Consider the following 22,503-nt stretch of genomic DNA (forward strand, 5'->3'; position numbering starts at 1 on the left):
CGATGCGATCATCAAGCCTTCGTCTCACTTCAGTGCCCACGCTCCCTTCCGCCGATTCCACGAATCCATCCCCGGACGTTCTCACCTCCGTCACTTTTTGTAAACGATGGGGCCACAGCCGCATCATCGGGGGCCAGCGTGCCAAACGACGCGTCTATAGCACACAAACAAAAAAATAATGACTATGCAATCTGTCCTCCTACAACGCGTAACTTTCATAACGCGAATTGGATAACACGATGAACATATGAGGGAACACATTTTTTCATAACGCGGACACGAATTGGATACAACGCGATTGAGCGAACGAAACTACGTCGCGCGAGGAGGAAGAATCGGTCGTGTGGCTGCCTCGGCGAAGCATCATCGCACGAGGCGGGATGCTGCTGGATGCTTCTAGATGCTACCCACGTGCTTCAAGTCTTTGTTCAGCCTGCGCATGCATCTCACGTGTCATCGCGGACTGTGCTTTACCTCTATATTATATATTATTTTGTCCATAACGCGGTGTACTTCAGGAACGCAACTACCGCATTGTATGAGAGCATATTATTGACAAACCAAAACTCCGGAAAGTGTATATCCAAAATGTTTTATTAAAGCAGTTTATAAGCAATTCCAAGGTGGACACAACTTGAACGCCGCCAGACAATTCAACCTTAACATGAAAATATATATAAACTGTACTGTCAACAAAACGGTATAAATGTATTGTTCTGGAACAGGTGACTGGGATTCGCCAATCAACACGGGGTACCGCAAACTCCATCATTACGTGGGATATGGCTTTGAACCTCCCTCGGTCGCTCACGTCAGCAGAGCCTCCCAGTGCTGGGTGGTTCACATTGGGGCGGCACGCTTGCCAGGATGAAGTTAGGGGGACACCAGAATTTGCGTCATCACAGCGACAAAAGGTAGAGCGAGTTGAACCTAAAAACGACGAAAACGGATTACGCCCCAACGTATTTGGTCAATTAACATTTTAATCGGGAGGGGTTAGTGGTCGAGAATGACTGTAGCAGTATTCCGCGCTTAATCGTTCGGCGATATATTTCCCCCCCCCCCAATTGTTGAAGTAATGGCTACCGAACAAGATATACCAAAACAGGAGCCGATTTACCATCACTCAACGGACCCCCGGTGCGAATGGCGATTGTTTTCTCGGGGGACACGCACAATTCTGGGCACGATTACAGAAACGGAACTTCGGGACCATTGCGGAGCAGAGGTTCGCCTGCTTGATTAACAGAATACTACAAAACACTCGCTAGCTAAGAACGTGGGGGTGCACGAGCTGGCTTACACAGCAAAAGACAAACCCAAGTTTAGAAGAAAAAAAAAAGCACACTTTATATTTAACTCAACACGTCTCAAAAACTTAACATTTAAATGTCTACTTGTGTTTACATTCTGGGGAGCTCGTGTTGGGAACCAAACCCGTGAAAACTGCACCGTTAGCGACAACCCTCGTCTGTTTTATTTGACCAGGTACAACCCACCGAGCTATGTAGCTCTTTTTCACAAGAGTAGTGGCCACAAATGATAGCCCAACAAAGTGGATTATCACACGGAAATTGAAAGCAGCCAAATTCTCTAAATGCGCGTTGATTCTAAATTTGGAGCAAAAAACTCAAGGCCCCGGAGAAAAAAAATCCACGCGACCACGGGGAGACACGCAAACTCCAAGTATACAGCAGCAGGCGTCAGGGTCGTAATCGAACCCACGACCTCCTGCGTACCAGACGAGGGAGATAACGCCTCGCCGCAGCGGCGCTTCAAGCGGTGGGCACGCTCACCGCTGGTGAACAAGTCGTGCTGCACCGCCCCCGGGGCATCACGGAACCCACCGCACGCGTCGCGCCGTCCGTTCCGCGCCACCGTCGAGTCCACCCCGCGCGTTCCGTCCCTCTTTACTCCGCCACACAAATGTGCGGCCGATCCAGTCACGGTTACAGTCATCGCATAATAATACTGCATCGCGTAATTCTCAAAAAATTCCTGATGTTGTTTGTAATAAGAGTCACGCTCACCGAGGCATCTATTTATCGTTAAGACTTTATGAAGCTTGCGTTTGGCATTGACAATGACCGGCGGGGATTTATATATTCGTGAAAGGTATACTTCGATACTCTGTATTTAATTTTAGCGACTTGCTTAACCATTTCTCCGTCTTGCTCTTACATCGTTTTTGTTGTTGTTGTTGTTGTATTTTGTCAATGTAACTCGCGGACTCATTCCCCTTTGCTGGACATCTGTGAAAAAGAGCTTCACAACTCATCGGATTCCTCCTCCATGATAGATAAATCCAATTCGTGACTAAAACCGGTTTCCCAATCGGCAGACGTTGCATGATGACGCAGGCGTACAGGGCCCTGGGTGGCCGATGGGAAGGGCGTAAAAGAAGACTCTGAATTGCCATGTGGAGAGACAAACATGGCAAGGATGCGTTGTCTCAGTCAGGCAGGGGAGTGACACTCGTGCGGGGGCCTGGCTGTACACGTGGAGGACACCAGGTTTAGAGTCCCCAGGGAAGAAACTAGTTTTATTTTATTAAAACAGTTAAAAGACACCTTTTAATTTGTAATCAATACTCATTAACTCATGTGTAATAAGCATTAATTATGAAAGTACTGTTAACCGTTTAAAAAAAAAAAGATTCTCAATCTCGGTATCCAAGTGTGTCAATTGTCCAGCGATGCCCCCTCGTGGTGGCCCCGTCACGGCGCACAATGGATGTTGAAAACATTCACATCACTGCACGTGTTCCGTTAAACATGAACAACAACTGGCGACAGGGACCCCTCTACAAACTATCAGTGATACGAACAAACCCGCCTCTAAGTCCAGTTGCCTGTTTGGACCAACAATCGTAAGTTCAACCGCCGCGCAATAGTTGGCGGTGGTGGCATCTACATCTACAGGAGATTACACAACTTTTAAAGCCATTACACGCGTTTAGTGTACACGTCGTACAACGTGTTTGGAATCGACAGGAGTATAAAGTTGGACTTGCGAACAAATCGACTTACGAACAGACCTCTGGAACCGAACTCGTTCGTAAGTAGAGTAGTCCCTGTAGTACTGTTGCCGATCAATTGTTGAGACATTCCGATACTCAGTTATTCCGATCGCACATCACCCGAATAAGGTCACGGAGGCTGGTTCAACTTTTCGCCGAACCGACCGTGCGGCCGCGATGGTTCTGCCCTAGATTTGAAGCTTTCGTGACTGCAAGGAATCATATTCTTAGGTTTTTTCGGTAAAGTCACATACGTGACTTTACCGAAAAAACCTAAGAATATGGTTCTGCCCGTTTACGGCGAGAACCGGCGTGGACACGGACCACCACGGAACCGGCGTCTTACCAATGCCACGATGCAGTGCTTTCGAATTGCAAAGTCAACGGTTCAGCCGTGCATTTCGCCAAATTGTTACGATCCTCCATTGATTGCGTGATTGTATTTCGACTGTGCAGCTCCGCAGGGGGATTCACTAAAAACGGGTGCAGTTTCCAAAACACAGCTCGGCCTAAAGCTTCACTCCCCCATTCACACACACACACGCACGTCACCCGACTACCCAGCCCCTAGCCCACCCCCCACCCCCCCCCTCGCCCGGCACCTCCTTGCCCACCGACACGCCAACGCATGCCGGCTTTCACTCATCCTCTTCATCGTCGTCGTCGTCGTCTTCTTCACCTTCGTCGTCAGGGGCGCGCTTTCTCTTCTCCCCCTTGGCTCCATCTTCCCCTTCTTCATCTGATGCAAAAACAAACGAGAGCGGCAGTCGTGAGCGTGTACCTCGTCAGGCTACGGGCATAGAAGAGCTACCGTCGGTTCAGCCCATCATCTCCAGCAGAGACTGACTGTTCTAAGTTCACCATTGGAACCTCTTTTGCCAGTAAGAAATATGATAATTGGTTTTTTACCCTTTTATCTGGCAACAAAACTGCTGTTAGAGATGATGGGATGCACCTTTTGGCGTCATCTGGTCCAACACCATGTGAGACTAGGCTCTAAGGAAAGTTGTCTCGGGTGTGGACCAATCAACTTCAAGGACAGTGCATGCATTATCAGAGTTATGTTGTTTGTTTGCATTATGACTGCAGGTATGCAAACATGACTCCTTGTAAAAAAAGGTGTCGGTTTTGTTGCCAGATAAAAGGGTAAAAAAACAATTATTTTCCAAGTTAATTTAATTATTCAACAGCACTTTAAGTTCATCCCATCATCTCTGACAGTACCGTAAGTTCATCCCATCATCTCTAACAGCAGCCGTAAGTTCACGCCAACATCTCAAACAGCGGTTGTAATCTAATCTCATCATCGTACACAAATGACAGCGGTGTGAAGCCCATCCCTTATCTCAATTCTAGGGACACGGCCGCCAACTCCCAAGCCGCCGGCACAGAGCACACTGGGCCCCTACCATCCTCATCATCCTCCTCTTCCTCGTCTTCGTCCTTGAATTTGTACTCTCCATCATCCTCGTCATCCTGTGGACGGACAGGACATTCAGTGATTATATCAGTGTCACACGAATGCATAATTGAAAAATAAATCACCAAAGCCTAAAATACGTGCCTTTTTTAAATGGGCGCGTGCGTGTCTACGCCTAGAACCCCCGTAGGTGAGCCCGAGTCTCTCCTTTGCACAGCATTCGAGAAGCAACTGACAGAACACAATAGCTGCGCTTGGAGTCCGCTAATGGACTCCAAATGGCACCGGGGCGTTGCTCGACACGTAGCGTGTGTCCTCCCCCTCCGTGTGAGCGCGCAGTGGGGGCAGCGCCCGGTCATGTGATCAATAGACCACGGTCACAAGCGGGCGAGACTCTTACATTCTCCCATTTGTGCACCGCCGTTCAAACGAGATTACAGTTAAGCATTGATAATTATCCGGCATGCGATTATCCGGCTTCTAACATTATCCGGCGGTCCCGGGCTGATCCGGCGAAACCGGCAAAACCGCTCCAAAGGCTGTAACCAGTCCGGCAATCGGTACCGTTTGCGTGACAAAGTAGCTACGTTTGAATTCAGTGTCAAATATTACAGAGAACAACTTGAACAATGAAAATACTGCACCCCTATACATTTTCGAGATTGGAGTTGTAAGTATGGTAGAGTTAATACAGTAACTTTTTACGGGATATTTATTTTTGTCTGTGTATGTATATTAATGCCAATTTTCACAGTAAACTAATTAAAAACACGAGAAAATATAAACACAACACCTAAAAACGCAATGTCATAAACGCTATTTTAAAATCATGATTAGTGATTATCCGGCGTTTTTGAAATTCTGGTGCTCCCCCCCCCTCCCCAAATAATCGATGATCTTCTGTATGCATAGCACCCCCTGGATTCTAAGCGGGCAGAGACAATTACAAGGCTCAACCAACACTCCACACTCCACAAACACTCTACGCTCCACAAACACTCGTGGAACTCAGACAGGGTGACGACTCCTCCGACACGCACCTGAAGGTTCTCCCGTGCCAAATATTCCAGGCCGACGTCATTCTCATCCTCGTCGTCGTCCTCGCCCACGGCATCCTCGTCCTCATCTTCATCCTCCTCATCGTCGTCGTCCTCATCGTCCTCATCATCATCTGGCACGGCAAGACGTCCATTATTGGCAATCATCGGCGGCAACGTTATCATTGGCCCTGATAAAATTGACAAAGTAAATGGATTTTTATTTTATTATTACTCGTGTGCAGTCTGCGAGTCCTCCTCCCTGTTCTCCATGGGTCTCTTCCAAATTGTATGGTTTCCTCCCATGGCAAAAAAAAAAGTCACACGACATGTGTAACTGGTATCGGACAAAAACATCCCAATGCTGAAACATTCCCTGTAAAATAATCAATGGGGATCACGCACAGCAGCAGCACCATCGACCTCCTACTGTGAAGACTCGGCAGGGCCCTCCTGCAAAAGCTTTCCTGGGTAAACAAGCGGAATAATTTTAACTTGTAACACGCCACCGCATGGAACTCTCTCACTCTCATAGAGAGAGAGAAACTCCAAGGCACGAGGAACCACAGACAAGCGGGGAAGGCAGTCGCGCGGCAATCGCCCAAGCTCTGCGGTCCTCTATATATCATGGTGTTATCGGCCATTTTAAATGTGGGAGGTAACCAGAGTATCCGGAGAAAAACCAAAAGCGTGAGAGGGAAGCAGTCTACCCCCTACAGACGGCACAGGTGGAGTCCGCATTCGGCTGTACCGCCGTCTCCTGGCGAGCCAGGGCACCTCCTCGACGGCCTACGGGAAGCGAGTTTGTCGCAGCATTTGTGCGGTGATCCGCCAAGTCGCGCCGGTGCTGCCCTCCACACGGCGCCGGACTACAGGCGGCCGCGTGCGGCACCAAAGACCTCGATCGTGAGCGACGGCGCGCGGAGGCAGGGAGTACGGGGGGGGGGGGGGGGGGGCACGCACCGCTCTCCCCGGGGTAGTGCTCGTCCTCCGACTCGGAGGCCTCCTGGTTGTCGCGGTCAAAGCCGTCCAGGTAGGAGAGGGCAGGCAGCAGGCGGAAGAGCTCCTCGCGGTAGTTGGGCTGGTTCACCACCTCGCAGTTGAACAGGTCCAAGCTCTTCAGCTTCTCCAGCTTTTTCTGTGCGGGCCGACGGGAAGCGACGTGTGGTCATAAATCATTTTAAATGGTACTTTTAAAATGATCAGCCGAAACAGAAGAAGCCTGTGTAGCGATTGGGGGCGCTCACCAGCGGCTCCAGGCTGCTCAGATCCTTGATCTTGTTACCGGTGAGGCTCAGGTACGTGAGGTTGGGCGTCTTCTCCACCAGCGCCTCCAAGCCGTCCGTGATCTTATTCCCGCCGAGCTCCAGCTGCCGAGGGGCGCGCAGCGGTCAGCACCGGCGGAGAATCGCGCGACAGTGACACCGGCCAACCCGCCTCGCGCCCAGCGGCACAGAGGCAACCCCACACGAGCATTGCCTCTGCCTGCTTAGTGGCATAACGAGCGTGGGGGCAGGAGGTGCCTTGCCCACCCTCCCCGCCCCCCTGGTGGCTAAAGCTATGAGTTGGGGCCCCCTTGACTTTAACAACAGTGTTGCCGTCTAGGATGCTGGGGTTGCTGTCTAGGATGCTGGGGTTGCTACCTAGGATCGTGTTGCTATTGATGAACATTACCTATCCCTATCTATCTCCATGCCTGTCGCCCCGCTCCTCCGCGATTACCTTCTTGAGTTTGGGGAGCTTGGGCAGGCTGGAGAGTGCGGTGAGGCCGGTGTTGATGAGGCTGAGCAGCTCCAGGCCCTCAAACTCCTCCGTGAGGCCATCCACCTTGCCCTCGCGGCAGCCACAGTTGTCCAGCACCAGCTCCTTCACCTGTGGGCGGCGGGGGTGGCGGTGCCGCCCGTAATTTATATAGTGCCTGAAGCAAGGCGCTTTACAGAGAATCAAGAACAGAACGTATGAATGTAATGGTGGAGATGAGTTGAATGAAATAGATGAGGGGAAGCAATGTGGGCGAATCTGTGACGATGCGTGAATTCGGCCCAAGTGAAATTGATCACAGTCAATGACGATGAATGGATTGAATGAATGGGGAATGATTGATAGCCCTTAACCCCTTTCCTCTGTGCCGTATAGACGTTCATGTCCCCACCACACGCAGTCCCCAACTTGGGTGGTGCAGTGAGCCCAATTTTCCCCCCTTCACTGGGCCCTGTGGTGCCAACGTTGGGCAGATGTTCGCGTAGATTCTCAGTTCCCCCCTCTGCTCAGTGATGGGTGTTTTGTACCGGCCTCATGTTGAGGTGTAATAAAAACAATAAAAAAATTATGGAATTGGTCAGCAGCAGCTGAACTTACGACTCTGGGCGCGAACAGGCAACTGGACATAAGTACCAGGTTTGTTCGTATCTCTGAAAGTTCGTAAGTCGAATGTTCGTAAGTCGAAGAGTCCCTGTACATCAACAAAATAAGTTTTTATTTATTTGTTGTTTGAATTATGCTCGTTTACCCAGGAATGCCTCACTCTTGAGTCTACAGGTTTCCACAGTAGCGGGCGATGTTGCCACGTGGTCGATACTCAAAATTGAGATTCACACAATGCAGGAACATCGCAGACCCCCCCCCCCTACAAACAGTCAGATCATGTTTGCAATAACCACAACACAAGCAGTCAGAATGCAAAAGAAAATAAACAACTCTGATAATGATATGCACTGTCCTTGAAGTTGATTGGTCCACACCCGAGACAGCTTTTCTTAGAGCCCAGTCTCCATTGGTGTTGGAAACATGATCCCTTGTATAAAGGTGTCAGTTTTTGTACCAGTTGAAAGGGTAAAAACCTATTACTATATTTTGCCACTGGTAAAGGAGGTCTCGTAGTATAATAACCGTGTTCAAACTATGTATTCGATTCCCGCTCACGGCCAAGACAGATGACGATTATCTGAACCGGTCCTGGGCCTACCCTAGGTCAACTCAGCCTCAAATGAGTAACCAGTGCGGTGTGTGGTCAACATCGCCCCTGGGAAGACAAAGGCGGACGGGCGTGGTGCTGGCCACCCACCCCCTCGTGTGCCACAGTGCCGGTAGCCTTCATAGCCTTTACTCGCTCAGCACTTGCCCCCACAGTCTGTTGCAGGCTACACGGGGGATCTTTGTCTTGTGAGTTTCGCTGAGTGTTTAGTGGGTGAAGAGAATGGGGGAGTGGATTTGAGTGCTTGGTCGGTTGTTGGGCGAGTTTAGGTGAGCGTTGAGTGGGGTAGTGAGGTGATAGGGGAGTGGTAAGGGAGTTGGTGAGTGATAGGTTGAGTTTAGGCGAGTGATGAGTGAGCTTAGGTGAGTGTTGGGTGAGTTGAGGCAGGAGCTGGGTGAGTGAGCTGTGTGTGTGTGGGGTGAGGAGCTGGGTGAGTGATGAGTGAGCTCAGGTGAGTGTTGGGTGAGTGTTGGGCTAGTTGAGGCAGGGGCTGGGTGAGTGAGCTGTGTGTGTGGGGGGTGAGGAGCTGGGTGAGGGCTGTGTGAGCGAGGTGGATGTTGGATGGATATTGGGTGAGTTTGGGGTGAGTGCTGGGGTGAGTGCTGGGTAAGCCGAGGTGAGGGCTTGGTGAGTCTCGTGTGTGTGTGGGGCTGGGTGTGTGGCTGTGTGAGGGCTGTGTGTGTGTGGGGCTGTGTGTGGGGCTGTGTGTGGGGCTGGGTGAGGGCTGTGTGAGCGAGGTGGATTGTTGTTGGGTGAGGAGAGCGCTGCTCACCTCTGCCGGCGCTTTCCCGCGCATCTCCGTGATCATCTTCTTCATGTCCATGGCCGCGCGGCCCACGGAGAGGTTGAGGAGAAGGAGGAGACGCGGCGTCCTCGCCACCAGGCCGGGGGGGAGCTGTGGGCCGCTGCTCTCCGACTAGAGTCCCCGGAGACTGGTCCTGGGTTCCCTGCTCCCTCCTGGTTCCTCCTGGTCCCTCCTGGATCCTCCTGGTACCTCCTGATCCCTCCTGAACCTCGCCGACACCCTCCCGATCTCGCGCCTCGCGATTCTCGTGTCCCGCGCTCCACGCTTCAACGGCGCGAGGCCAGGGACCGCGGCGATTTGCTCGGCGGCGCGGACTCGGCGGGGCAGCGAACGGCGCAAAATTCCCGGCGGGAGTGGTCCAAGTGGTGGTGGAATAAAAATGAATGGGAATAGGTTTTGACCATTTCTGGCAATAAAACACCAAATAGAAAGCATTCGCAAGGAATCGAGTACTGAATTAAGCACGCAAGGTGCTTGTGAACATGCAAACAAAAATAAACTTTAAAAAAATGGGGCCTTTTTTTGGCCAGTGTCAAGGTATGAAAAATAAATGGGAAGGTTTTGACCCTTTCTGGCAATAAAACTGGCAGTGTTTAGATGTTCAAACACCAAGTAGAAACCTTTTGCAAGGAACCAAGTTCGCATTAACAAGCTCTGATAATATATGGCATTATTTTTTTTTATCTGATTGATGTACACCAGAGACAAACACCTGCAATTCTACACTCAAAGAAGGAAGGACGCCTGTCTGATGGGATGTGTAAAAAAAAAATACAGAACTTTCTTTTTCGTGGCGTGGAGGGATGGACAGATGTGTGATTGGGAGCGAATTGTCTTTGGTTTATATTGAGTGCACTATCGTGATTGCTAAACGACAAACGGTAACCGTTTTTCATAAACCGGTAACCGCTTCCAGTTGGAACGTTCCTAATGAGTTCACGGGTTGGCACGCGCGGACGGACAAACGGCACGGCGACCTCAGTCACCGCACGGTTCGTTTGCCCTCCCGTCACAGCCCTGCAATGTTTCTCTCGCACCACTGGTGGCGGAGGGGCCTCCACGAGACGGAGCTCTAGATGGTATTTGGCCTACTCTTCCACACCGGCCAGACGTGTTGGAAGAGGTGCCCACACTTTACCCCACTGCACGCGACCTTTGGTGAATCCCATCTCTACTGCTGGGTGGACAGAGGCGCCTATGAGATGTTAATTCCCTCGCCTGATCTACAGGAGGTCGTGGGTTTGATCCCAACCCTGAACGCCTGCTGCTGCATATTTAGAGTTTGCGTGTCTCTCTCTCTCTCATTGTGGTCGCGTGGATTTTTCTCCGGGTCCTCCGGGTTTTCCCTTCACATTTAGAATCAACATCACGCGTTTAAGAATATTTTGCTGCTACGATAAATTTCCACTTCGTTGAGCTATCATTTGTGATAGCCAGGTCGCTTCTGAAAAACAGCTACATCTTGCTCAGTGGGCCTTACCTGTTACAATCAAATACAAAGTTTATAGTATAGGAAGCACAAGCGAAACACGTGGCTTGTGTGGCGAGACACACATAGCCACACACAGTATACGGTGACCCATTTATTTACCGATATATTCATACCTGTCAACCCCTTATCAGTGCCCTACCTTAATACAGACCAACTCAGACCGTATTGGTCACCCCGTGCTCATTATAGATCTCAACGTTCATCCTACAAAGTCCCATCACAAGGGTGAAACACAGACATTTGTTTTTGACCTGACCACTCAATCTCCCTGTACAAGAAGAACACGGGGTACATAACCCGTGTCGGGGTTGACAGCTGTGCTGCTATATTGTGTCGTCCCGTGGGGTTACCGATTAGGCGTAATAGCTTGAACAATGAGCTCCAGCACAGGGTGATTTGCCGCGGCCCCTGACCCCCGGCCGCTTGAACACGTGCGCGCCACGCCGCGCTCTGGCAGCGGCCGCCACTGCCGGCGCCACGGCCGCCCTCCGCCAGGCCGATCCTCCCCCCCTCTCCTCCCCCCCCTCTCGTCTCCCATCAAAGCGTCCGGTCACTCCGCACACGAACCGCAACGCAGGCAGCGCGGTTTGTGGCAGGCCCGAACGCGCTGGACGCAGATGCGCACAGATTCGTAGAGAATGAGACGGATGGGGGGGGGGAGTCACAATCCCCGTTCCTTTGTACCCCGGCGGTTGGGTTGGTGAGAGAGAGGCAGAATTCGCGACCGACGGGCAAACACGAGAATATGTATACACTTGAGGAAGACGATGAGCTCTCACAGATGTCAAGCACGGGCACTGGGTCAGAACAAAATCAGAAATTGCGCCGTTACCGATTCAGCTCGACAATGAACGTTGGTTTAAGTAACATTTACTGCAGCCTGCAACCGCTATTGGTTCCCGGAGAGGGCATCTCGCACCTCGAGGGGGTGCGTGCACCCTAGATTAAGAACCACTAGTTTAAAGGTTTACTAACCTTTAAACCAGAGGTTAAGGACATTGTCGTGCCCTCCATTTAAACAAGGTCACGCTACAGGGGTTGTAACGGGTTTCTTGTGAGATTTGCTTTTTTGTAACCATCGTACATACTCATGAGCGTCGTTGTGGAGTAATACATCAAGAGAATGTATCATTCACATCTTGACATTAAGAAAATAAGTTACACAACCCCATCAGCCGTACACAGGCTCTGAGTGCCAGCAATGTAAATTTTAACAAGCAGACTGGACCGGTTTCGGCCTACAGTGTCTCATCAGCAGTCAGACTTGCTTGAATCAATGCTGGTGAAGGTATGTACTGCCATAAGGCCCGTGAGGCTAATGGTTTGCATAAGAAATACTTGAAAATTGTTTTTAATGTGGAGAGGATATGAGACATTTGCTCATCTATTGTGCCACAGTAGACTGACGCTGCTTATACGATGGTTGTAGACGTTGATGCCTGTGGAAGTAGATGTTTCGTTATTTGTAGATGTCTTAACCGATAGCATGTGTGATAAGACGACAGTGCTGTAGCAAGAGAGGCACAACACCCGGATAATGGTGCATCTGCAATTCTGAAAGCGACGCAGTGGCGGTTGGTGGTTAAATTATTTGGTGGGGCAGTGTTTGGTTCAGTTACGAGTTTGGGGGTTGGGGCACCAGGATGGCACCTTGCCCCAGGCGCCAAAATATCGAGCTGCACCTCTGGTAGATGATTGTAACGTTGTAACGGGACGATTTATACAAGCGAAGGTTGGATGAGTCCACACTGAGACCGCAGGGCTGAGCTTTGCCGCGTCGAGTGCACAGCGGGCTCCCATCACAACCGAGCACCGCCAACCCCAGCGCTATTGACACATTTTGTTTCGATATAAAAGTGCATTGTCATGATCTACTAATTCGGACATATATCGAAATACATACATTTGAGTACCTTTATTATAAGAAAGGAATCGAAGAACTGGCATGGAGGAGCTAACATGGTGAATTAGAGATGAGATTTATATTATTCTGGTGGACAAACCTAGATTGCCAGGTGTCTCCGATTCAGCAAGGATATACAATCACACACAATGGTGCAATGCAAGTTGCACTTCAACGCAGGTAGACGGGGCAAAGCCAATTAGGCGCAAAATAAAACAAACAAAAATAAATCTCGTTCAAGAGTATGTTTTTATTTTACTTTTTAAATGGATAAGGAATGAATAACATTGTTGCTTAAATTATACAGAAGGAAAAACACAAAAATTAAAAAGTACTTGTGCAAATAAAACTACAAATGATGTAGATGTTTCAGAGACTCAGCAAAAATTACTTAGTATTTTAACACGGTTAAAACTTCTTGTCTTTGCCCATTTGCAGGACAAAACCAAGTAGGTTAGGATCTGCAGCCCAATCGATACCACTGCTTTGAATAAGAGCCTGCAACAACAAGAAACAACTTGATTAGATTCAACAAGTGAGACATCTATTCTTTACATGAACTACTGGATTAAGAGCTTCCCAAGTTGTCGCCAACCTCTCCGTGGTCTTACTAAGCAACAATCCATTGTTCCCATGCACAAGCTGATCTCATTGATCCATCAACACACTGGTAATTTTTCGTTGGCTGCCTGTTGTTAGTCTTGACCATCGGTCGTCGTCCTTTCTATGGAATTGTCCTGCCCAAGCAGCCAAAATTAAGTCAAAATGAGTGTTCTCTAGTGATCTAATCCACCTGTTTTTGTATTAGAGTAGCAATTCAGCCAATATATAACTCAAAAAGGCAAATGCATAGTTTAGTTGACTTAGATGCCTGAGTGAAGACAAACTCTGGAATAAGAACCCACCTGTCCCGAGAAGACTTTCAGTCTTGTGCCACCGTCTTAAAAAACGAGCGGCCTGTTGCACCAATTCCAATAAACTCACCGCACAGCAGCAGAGAGCTTAGGGTGACACTGGGGTACAACGAGGTCCCTTCTCACCTGCAATACGTTGCGGAGAATGGTGACGCGATTGTTGGCGATCGTCAATTTGTGGCTCCCGGCCAGTTGCTGCTTTGTCTGCGGCTGTTGGCTGTGGCTCACTTGGGCCCCAATCACCTCCTTCACCTCCTTCAGCAAAGCCTGGTTCTGTTCCTTCATGGCTGTGAGCAGACACATGTTAGAGTTTCAGTTGGTTTAAGACGTAGGCTTCTGCGACCACTTTTCAAATTTTCTTGCTGTGGTTTTCACATCCGATGATGATGGCTTGTGTTGCAATCGAAACGTCGTGATAATTTTGTTTTATTTGTATTCTTTTATTATTTCCTTTCTACGTGACTTTACCGAAATAACCAAGAATATAAATTTCCATGTGGTTGCTGGTGATCTGTACCTAACGCTTGACACGCTGTGTAATGCTGGGTAGGCTACGTGGATCCGAGTGAAGTCAATTTATTATCCAGTAGAATTTCTTGCAGCACGCTAACACCATTTGGAATGCATGCCTCATGAATTGGTTTTGAAAAAAGGAACCATGCCGATTCTAAATCTCAACCCCAAAAAAGGATTATGCGATGGCACACGTCATGTGATTCATGAAATGCACCGTCATTTTGTTGTGGCCTAAATCTTTTCAGAATCCAATTGGAGATATTGTCTTCATTCCAAGAATTGATCTGACACCGTGGGATGTGAATTTACCATTTATTTTGAAGCGAAGACAGTTTCCAATCATTCCTGCATTTGCTATCACTGTGAATAAGTCACAAGGTTTTGATTCAATAAATTCAATGCAATCTTTAAATTGTAGTCTTGATTACATTTATTTTTTATGAACTTGTCATGATGGGCAAATACACCAGTTATCCATAATAAAGTAGTTTTTTTGGGTTAGATTGCATAAATATAAATGTGTCGTATTTGAGACTGGAACAGGATATCTTAATAATTTTTGCTATCGCCTGATGATGCTGGTTATGATCACCAGCAAAACACCGTACTTCGAATTGTAAATGTTGTGGGTTTACCCTCCAATACACCAGCTTGCTAAAGTAACTAATTGGCACGTTTTGTTTACGTGACAAGCATTACTAATTGGCTGCGTCGGGTGGTGGCGGGTTTAACGACATTTATATTTACGCGATCTAACCAAGAAAACCTTAATTATAGAGTTTCGGTCTCATGCAGCACAACTGTGTTGTCAAGAACGATGCGTTATACTGCACTTTGAGGACCTGGAAGCTGCTAACATTGTTAAGAAAAACTCCATTGCCAGACAGCTTAAAACTCCTAATGTATACTGCACCAATATTACGTCTGGGGACGGTCGTGTGGAAACGCTTTGTCCTGCATTGTTACTTCTCCTTACCGACAGTCACTCACCTAGTACCTCGCTTTGGGTCTCTAGGAGCTCCTGAAGGAGCTTATTCTTTTTCTGTAAAACAGGACGCAATATCATCGACTGCAGCAGAACTGGAATGTCGGATGTATACATTTATACCAATGCTCATTGTACGATTTTACGTTCATCAAACAAGTTATGCAACATGACGCACAAACTCTGCATTACACAGACACTGTAGAAGACTACGAGGAAGTCGATAACATAACATGCACGTGTTGTGCACAATAGAGCACATACATTTTACAATACATGTACGCACTGTGTAGAAGCGATATTAAATGTTTGCTCTTGACTAATATACTTGCCTCTACAGCTGCAATAATCTGCTGACTCAGTGAGGTTTTGTGAAAGAGCTGTGCTAAAATTGCCCTGCGCGCACACAGAAATATCACGCAGAAGTTGATATTAATAAAATCCGCAATGTATTAGTATGTAGTGAGAACGGATTGAATATATTCAATAAAAATGTGTTTCGTCATAAAATGCACATATTAAAGACATGTATTGTTTTCACATACTCTGTCTTTTCACTGCTGTTCTCCGTCATTGTCTGGATAAGTGCCCTGTTGGTAAGTAAGCTGGAACACACGAACCAAAAGGAATTGACAAAATTACATCAGAACTTACTGCAGCAATAACATTTTGCACACGGATTTACGAACATTTATTCGTTATAATTTATAACCTAACACTTTTTGTTGCAGCAACCATCGGACAAATTCCATCTGCTTACTATGGCGGGTGCAGTTGGAATCCAAATCAGTCCCAATTGCATTTTTCATGAGGGTATTGCCATATTTTCTCAGGAGGGGGCGATGATTGCTGTGCATAATCCATTTCATTTGCAGATAGTTTTTCAACATTGGGAAGTTTGGTCAATACTAGTTACAGTATGTGGATTTTTAGCTATGGGAGGAAATCTGAGAACCTGGAGGAATCACATGCAGAACAGGGGGAAAACATACAAACTGCACACAGCAAGGCACCTAACCGAGGCCTCTTCTTACTGCAAGGCACTTGTGTTAAGTGTGCCACCCTACACCCCACCTAACCCTACCCCCTCCCCACATTCTCATAACGAACATCTTCCTTATACAGCATAATGGGATGCTGTTGTACAATATTGTACAAGCACTTAATACATCCAAACTGTATTGTAAGCAGCATTCAGTACATAGTAAAATTGCACCTAATGTATTAGAAAAACTATTTGATGAACGCTTGACAGAATACTGAACATCGACAATGGAACAGGGCACTTTACTTGTTAATCACGAGTTCCCTGTTGGAGGTGAATCCAGATGATTTCTCCAATGTTTTATGCAAGTCCAGAATCCTGTAAAGAACAAAGCCACAAATGAATTTAATTATATTTTTTAAACCACAAGGTGGTTGCAGCTCTGTGTGTAGGTGATAATACATCATGCACAGTACATTGTGTCAACCTAACAACATAGTTGTGCCAATAAAGACAAGTTTGTGCTTCCTTGTCCGAAAACTTGAGGTCTTCGAGGTGAATGAACTGGGCGGTAACATGTTAGACAAAATCTAGACAGAGTGAAAAGTATAACTCTAGTTTTAGGTTAAATTTTGTAAAACCGGGTAAGAACCCAAGAGAACATAACAGTCTCATTTGCAAGTGTGACCTGGGGTATTAGTGTGCTAGTAGGCGGCGATTAATAATTACAATTTCAAATTTTGGAAACTTTGGACCTTGACATTGAAGACTATTTAATGACCACTGTAAAGCAGAGCCGCAGTAATAAATCAGTGCAGCCGGTGGATTCGAACCGTGAACCTCAGTAACAAGCAGAAAACGTGCTTCGGCTGGGCCCTGTCTCACCACCAAAACTGGTTCACTGCTGTAGAGAAAGGGTCCTGGGTTGGGGTCAGCAGATGGACCTCAATTATGGGCAGAAAATAATGTCCTATAAAGCACAAAGTGCATTTAACAAAGGCATTTTAGTGAGGACTGATGGGATCTTACTCTCTATGAAGGGCATTTGGGGAAATATCCTGTTCCTTATCCTTGATGTCTGCAAAGAAAAAGACAATGCGGGTGAGACAGTGTTGGTGACAGTGACGGACGACAGTGCGGGTGAAACAACAGTGGGTTAGGCAGTGCGGGTTAGGCAGTGCAGGTTAGGCAGTGCGGGTTAGGCAGTGCGGGTTAGGCAGTGTGGATGAGAGGGTGTGGGTGAGAGAGTGCTGGTGAGACCGTGTTGCTGAGACAGTGTGGGTGAGAGTGTGCGGGTGAGACCGTGTTGGTGAGACCATGGCGGAAGACAATGTGGGTGAGACAGTGCGGGCAAGGCAGCGGCGGGTGAGGCAGCGGCGAGTGAAAGTGACAGGTGAGACAGTGACGGGTGAGAAGAGTGATGGGGCATGCTACGTACACGCTGCGCCTACAGCATGCAGCTCCTGGCTCTGGTGCTGCAATTCCTCGCAGAAACTGAAAACAACAAACCAAGATTATGATAAAATACAAAGATATTTTAAAAACAAATTCATCTAAAAATAAAGCGGAGTCTTTTGTACAGTTACTTAAATCATGTGATTTAATTTTTACAGAAAACTATCAAAATGTATTGACCGAAACTTAAATTAACATAAAGATTAAACTAACACTCTGGCAATAACCAAAAATGGATGTAAGTGATGGACACAAGGCCACAGGATGTGATGACATCCTCTTTTGAATGAGGATCCTGTTCCATGGCTGAATTCAGACATTTCAGAGCAGCATTTCGGTTTTTTTCGATGATGGGAGCGTGGGTTATTGCAGACGGTGTAGATGGTGAGAACAGGACCACTGCTTTCTCTTAGCGAGTTGGAACACCCTCCTTCAACAGCTCGGGCTTCTGGGAAGGTCAGGACTCGGAAGCCAATGCAAAATATAGCAGGTAGACAAGCCACAGTCTTAAACCTCATCTATTTCCCCCCTGGCATCAGGATGGGAGGGGAGATGTCAGCCCCAGCTGACGCGAGAGCCGGGGGCTTATGGGACCCTGGGGTCCCGCCATAAGGTTCAAATGCAAAGCCAGAATCTCGTAAGCTCAGTGCTGACGTGGGCATTTGCACTGTACAACCTTTGCTACCAGCGTTCATGTTCTATTCGAGCCAAGCAGCAACATCACAACCCACCTGCTCCACTTCCAATTGAGAGGTTGCCCCTTGTTACGCTGAACACAAAACCGGGGGCCACGGCTCAGCCGTTGTCCCAAACTCCCGTCTGGCTATGGATTGGAACCGGCCAAGGCTATAAAGCAATGTTCTTCATTGCAAGGCCCGCGTGGGCCACTGGCAGCCCACGGTGGCCTTTAGTGCGGCCCCTGACGCACCCCATCATGGATGTCAAACCCCAATGGTTTTAAATGTGTGGCGGCCCTCACACTGATGTCTTATCGGCGAAAGTTGCCCCCCCTCTGAAAATCAGTGAAGAACACTATGGAGCAATGGTTGTCTGAAGCCTGACCCTGAGCCGGTGGGCACATGGATGCCGACTCAGCTGGCGAGATGTTAACCATCTCGCCTGGTATGCAGGAGGTCGTGGGTTCGATCCCGACCCTGACGCCTGCTGTATATTTGAGGTTTGCGCGTCTCTCCCCGTGGTCGTGTGGATTTTTCTCCGGGTTCTCCGGTTTTTCCCCTCCACATTTAGAAACATGCGTTTAGAGCAGGGGTGGGGAACGTCCGGTCCGCGGGCCTTATGCGGCCCGCAAAATAATTTAGTGTGGCCCTGCCAAGGCAACCGCAGGCGGGACTCGAAATTCAATAAATCTAGGAGCAAACCTGGAAAAGCAGTTGCGAGTAGCAGCAACATCATCAATACCAGCTAACATCACACGCCTCACCAAAGAGAAGCAGTTCCAGCCATCACATTAGGGGTGAGTTAATTAAATGTTTGACCAAATATAACAGGCAAATTTTTAAGTTGATAATTTTGTATGGCCCGCGAATGATGTTATAAATATCCAAATGGCCCTTGGCAGAAAAAAGGTTCCCCACCCCTGGGTTAGAGTACTTGGCAGCTCTAAATTTCCACGTGATAAGCCACTTCGTTGAGCTATCGTTTGCGATGGCCATGTCGCTTCTGAAAAAAACACTACATAGCTCAGGAGGGGGGGGGGCATACCTGGTAAAATAAAAAGCTTTAAGTTTCATGGTTATTTTGTAATCACCTGACCGCCCTCAGGAGGGCACCCTCCTCCTCGCCCAACGTCACAGCCTCGTCGTGGGTGCCCAAAGGACATCCAAGCGCCACCCGTGCCAGGCGATCGCTCACATCCTGTAGCGCCCTCGCCGCGTCGCCATCCAGGGCCGACCTGAACTCGCACGCACACCCACACAGGATTCACACCCACACAGGATTCACACCCACACAGGATTCACAACCACAAACAACAACAACCACAAACAACAACAACCACGTCACGCTCCCGGTGCAACCTCGAGTCGCGGCACAAGGCGCAAACATCTCGCCAGGAGACTTCACCAGAATCGTTATGGGTTTTTGATTCTCGCCCGCGGCATTGAAATGTTGAGACCAGGACAAGTGGTCACAGGAGGCAGTGACATGTTTCATGTTTAGTTATTTATTTCTCCTATTAAGCAAAGACTCGACTCCAAATGACGCCGAACGTCATATAAATATATATATTTTTAAACCCCCATGTAGAATGATGTTTAGAAAATCGCATCGGTCAACCGCAATTGTGTAAGGCAACGTGGGGCCGGTGGATGCCTCGCTCCGATCAAAAGGTTCGATTACCGACCCCTGGGGGTGGCCGGTCCGTTCTCTCCCTAGTCGTCCGTGGGTCCCCTCCTGGTCCCCTCGGGTTCCCCATGGGGTCCCTCGGGGTCCCCTCCCGTAGCCAACCCCCCTGTCTCCTTCCCTCCTCCCCATGCAATGACAAACATCCCAATGCTGTAAAATGCCGGCCAAAGTGTTAACATCGGGATGACACCCAGCAGCAGCAGCAGCCTCGCTCCTACTGTGAAAAGTTGGCAGGATAAAAGATCGCCGTGACGGGGGTAGAGAGACCCCGTGAGGGGGTAGAGGGGGTACAGGGGGTAGAGGGGGTAGAGGGACCCCCCTGAGGGGGTAGAAAGACCCCCGTGTCACACTCACATGTTGTTGGGCCCTGCGGTTTTCAACTTTTTTTTGGCGCCAAAACACTACCGCGTCACGTGACGCGAGGCCACACCCCCCGTGCCCGCGCGCCACGTGACTACCCCAGCCCGACCCCTCCCCTCCCATATTCTTAGGTTTTTTCGGTAAAGTCACTCCCCTAGATTTGAAGCTTTCGTGACTGCAAGGAATCATATTCTTAGGTTTTTTCGGTAAAGTCACGTAGGTAAAACATCAAAATTAATGAAAATAAAATAAAATAAAAACAAAAATCACGACGTTTCGGAGGCAACACAAGTCTCACTTGATGCAGCTAATCTGGCTGTGACGGTCCCACCTGATGACGGAGACTTGTGTTGCCTCCGAAACGTCGTGATTTTTGTTTTTATTTTATTTTATTTTCATTAATTTTGATGTTTTACCTACGTGACTTTACCGAAAAAACCTAAGAAGATCACTCCCCTACCCCCCCACCGCGAACACGAGCGGAGCAATTCGTCTCCTGCGAGACTGGAACTCTTTTAGAACAAGGCACAGACAGCCATACAGAACCAGACAAAGCACAACCGCCCCCCACTCCAAATTGCTGGACGTCGAGTGGTTAGATGGTGGTGCATGCTTATCAACACCTTATCAGTGCCCTACCTTATTAGAGACCAACTCAGACCGTATTGGTCACCCCGTGGCCCTGATAAATCTCAACGTTCATCCTACGAAGTCTCATCACAAGGGAGACACAAACAAAGAGACAAACATTTTTTTAGCCCGTATTGAAACGGCTGTACGCCGTAATATGGACCTGAAAGCTCAATTTCCCTGTACAAGAATACGGGATAAGTTCAAGTTCAAGTTCAAGTTCATTTATTAGGTATAGCCCTGTGAGCCATTCAGCTCTTGAATCGGGTGCAACCGCAACAAACAAAAAACAAAAACATGAACAAAAAAACATCTTAAAGTGAATATGTGACTAAGTGCAAACAGAAAATCCAAGAAAAGACAGCAAAATATTGCAGAAAAAACACCGTACACCAACGCTGTGTGCAAAAATCCCAGTGGGATGCAAGTCAAACAACAACAACAACAACCACAAGACAGCTTAAATTAAGGCCATCAGTCTAACTCTGTACTACAACAAACAAACATGGCTAAACCAATACACTTTTCGAAATCACCAAAATAAAGCCATGAAAGCAATGAAAAAGCAATCATAGGAACTGTGACAGAATTTTCACAATAAATGGCATAAACAACATGTACTACCAAAACCCTGCAGCCATAGCTGGCTGCATGAGTCACTCCACCTTTAAGATCAGCACACTAAATCAAAACACAGGTCATACTTTGTAGCGATCATCCGGAGCGAAACATTTTATTTTAGGTCACTGAATAGCACTGGCAGCTAGGGGTGTACAACTCCTCTAGAGCAGTTTTGAGTGAAGATCTCATAGGTAGTGACTCAAGTTTCAATTTATTGGCAACAGCATTCCAGACCCTGGGGGCATCAATAGCAAAGGCCCTTCCTCCAGTATATGTACGGCAATAGGGAATATTAAGCTGGTAAATGAGTGTAGACCTTAGGTCAAATTTGTTCTTTGAAACAGAGATGAGATCCAGCAGGTAATCTGCAGATTCTTTTGCAAGTACATCATGAATAAATAAGATCTGGTGCACAAGCCGTCGAACATTCAGAGATGTTAAGTTTGACCCAATGTAGAGGTCACAGTGGTGAGTCCTATATGGGCAGTTCAATGCAAATCTTAAGGCCGAGTGATACATTGAGTCAAGCTTCTTCAGTACAGTACTTGGGGCTGATTTATAAACAATGTCACAGTAATCAAGTAGAGGCAGTATGGTAGCTTTAATCAATTCCAAACGGAACATAGGGGGGAAGCAGTGCTTGTGTCGATATAGAAAACCAATTTTAATTTTTGTCTTTTTCCCAATATAATCAATGTGATCTTCAAAATTCAGTTTTGAATCCAGGATGATCCCAAGATACTTATAGATCTTAACTTGCTCTATTTGATCATTATTTAAGGAATGTAATTTGGGGAAAATAACTTCCCGCTTTAGTCCTGGTGAGAAGCATAGCACCTTGGTTTTGGCAGGATTTAGGACTAGTTTAAGAGCAACTAGCTGATGTTGTAGTTTGTTGAAATCACTCTGGAGCTTAGCAATCACGTCATCCGGAGAGCGGCCAGCAGTAATTAGTACCGTGTCATCTGCAAAAAGATTTACCCTGGAATAATCCAGTTCAGTGCCCAAGTCATTTACATAAAG

The 22,503-nt window shown here is 47.8% G+C and overlaps 2 protein-coding genes across 3 annotated transcripts; both read right to left on the reverse strand.

The window, feature by feature from the left end:
- Positions 1 to 3,615: 3,615 nt before the first annotated feature.
- On the reverse strand, positions 3,616 to 9,590 carry LOC144731454 (acidic leucine-rich nuclear phosphoprotein 32 family member A-like). Its single transcript, XM_078612502.1, has 7 exons — positions 9,223 to 9,590; positions 7,199 to 7,348; positions 6,724 to 6,846; positions 6,440 to 6,614; positions 5,480 to 5,610; positions 4,429 to 4,495; positions 3,616 to 3,758 (listed from the first exon to the last, which is right to left on the reverse strand). Exons 1-7 carry the CDS (start codon positions 9,271 to 9,273, stop codon positions 3,658 to 3,660), a joined length of 798 nt encoding a protein of 265 aa, XP_078468628.1. The 5' UTR covers positions 9,274 to 9,590; the 3' UTR covers positions 3,616 to 3,657.
- Positions 9,591 to 12,880: 3,290 nt separating this feature from the next.
- Positions 12,881 to 20,312, reverse strand: CENPH (centromere protein H). 2 transcript variants are annotated; one of them, XM_078612501.1, is made up of 10 exons: positions 20,224 to 20,312; positions 19,274 to 19,417; positions 17,489 to 17,544; positions 17,080 to 17,128; positions 16,357 to 16,428; positions 15,611 to 15,670; positions 15,398 to 15,461; positions 15,071 to 15,122; positions 13,691 to 13,851; positions 12,881 to 13,148 (listed from the first exon to the last, which is right to left on the reverse strand). In XM_078612501.1, coding segments are annotated over exons 1-10 (750 nt in total). In that variant the 5' UTR covers positions 20,226 to 20,312; the 3' UTR covers positions 12,881 to 13,058. The 2 variants fall into 2 exon arrangements, with proteins under 2 accessions (XP_078468627.1, XP_078468624.1); XM_078612498.1 differs by lacking the exon at positions 20,224 to 20,312 and adding an exon at positions 19,868 to 20,103.
- Between the last annotated feature and the right edge of the window lie 2,191 nt (positions 20,313 to 22,503).

The sequence above is a fragment of the Lampetra planeri genome, chromosome 39, assembly GCF_965212315.1.
Source record: "Lampetra planeri chromosome 39, kcLamPlan1.2.h2, whole genome shotgun sequence".
Taxonomy (NCBI): domain Eukaryota; kingdom Metazoa; phylum Chordata; class Hyperoartia; order Petromyzontiformes; family Petromyzontidae; genus Lampetra; species Lampetra planeri.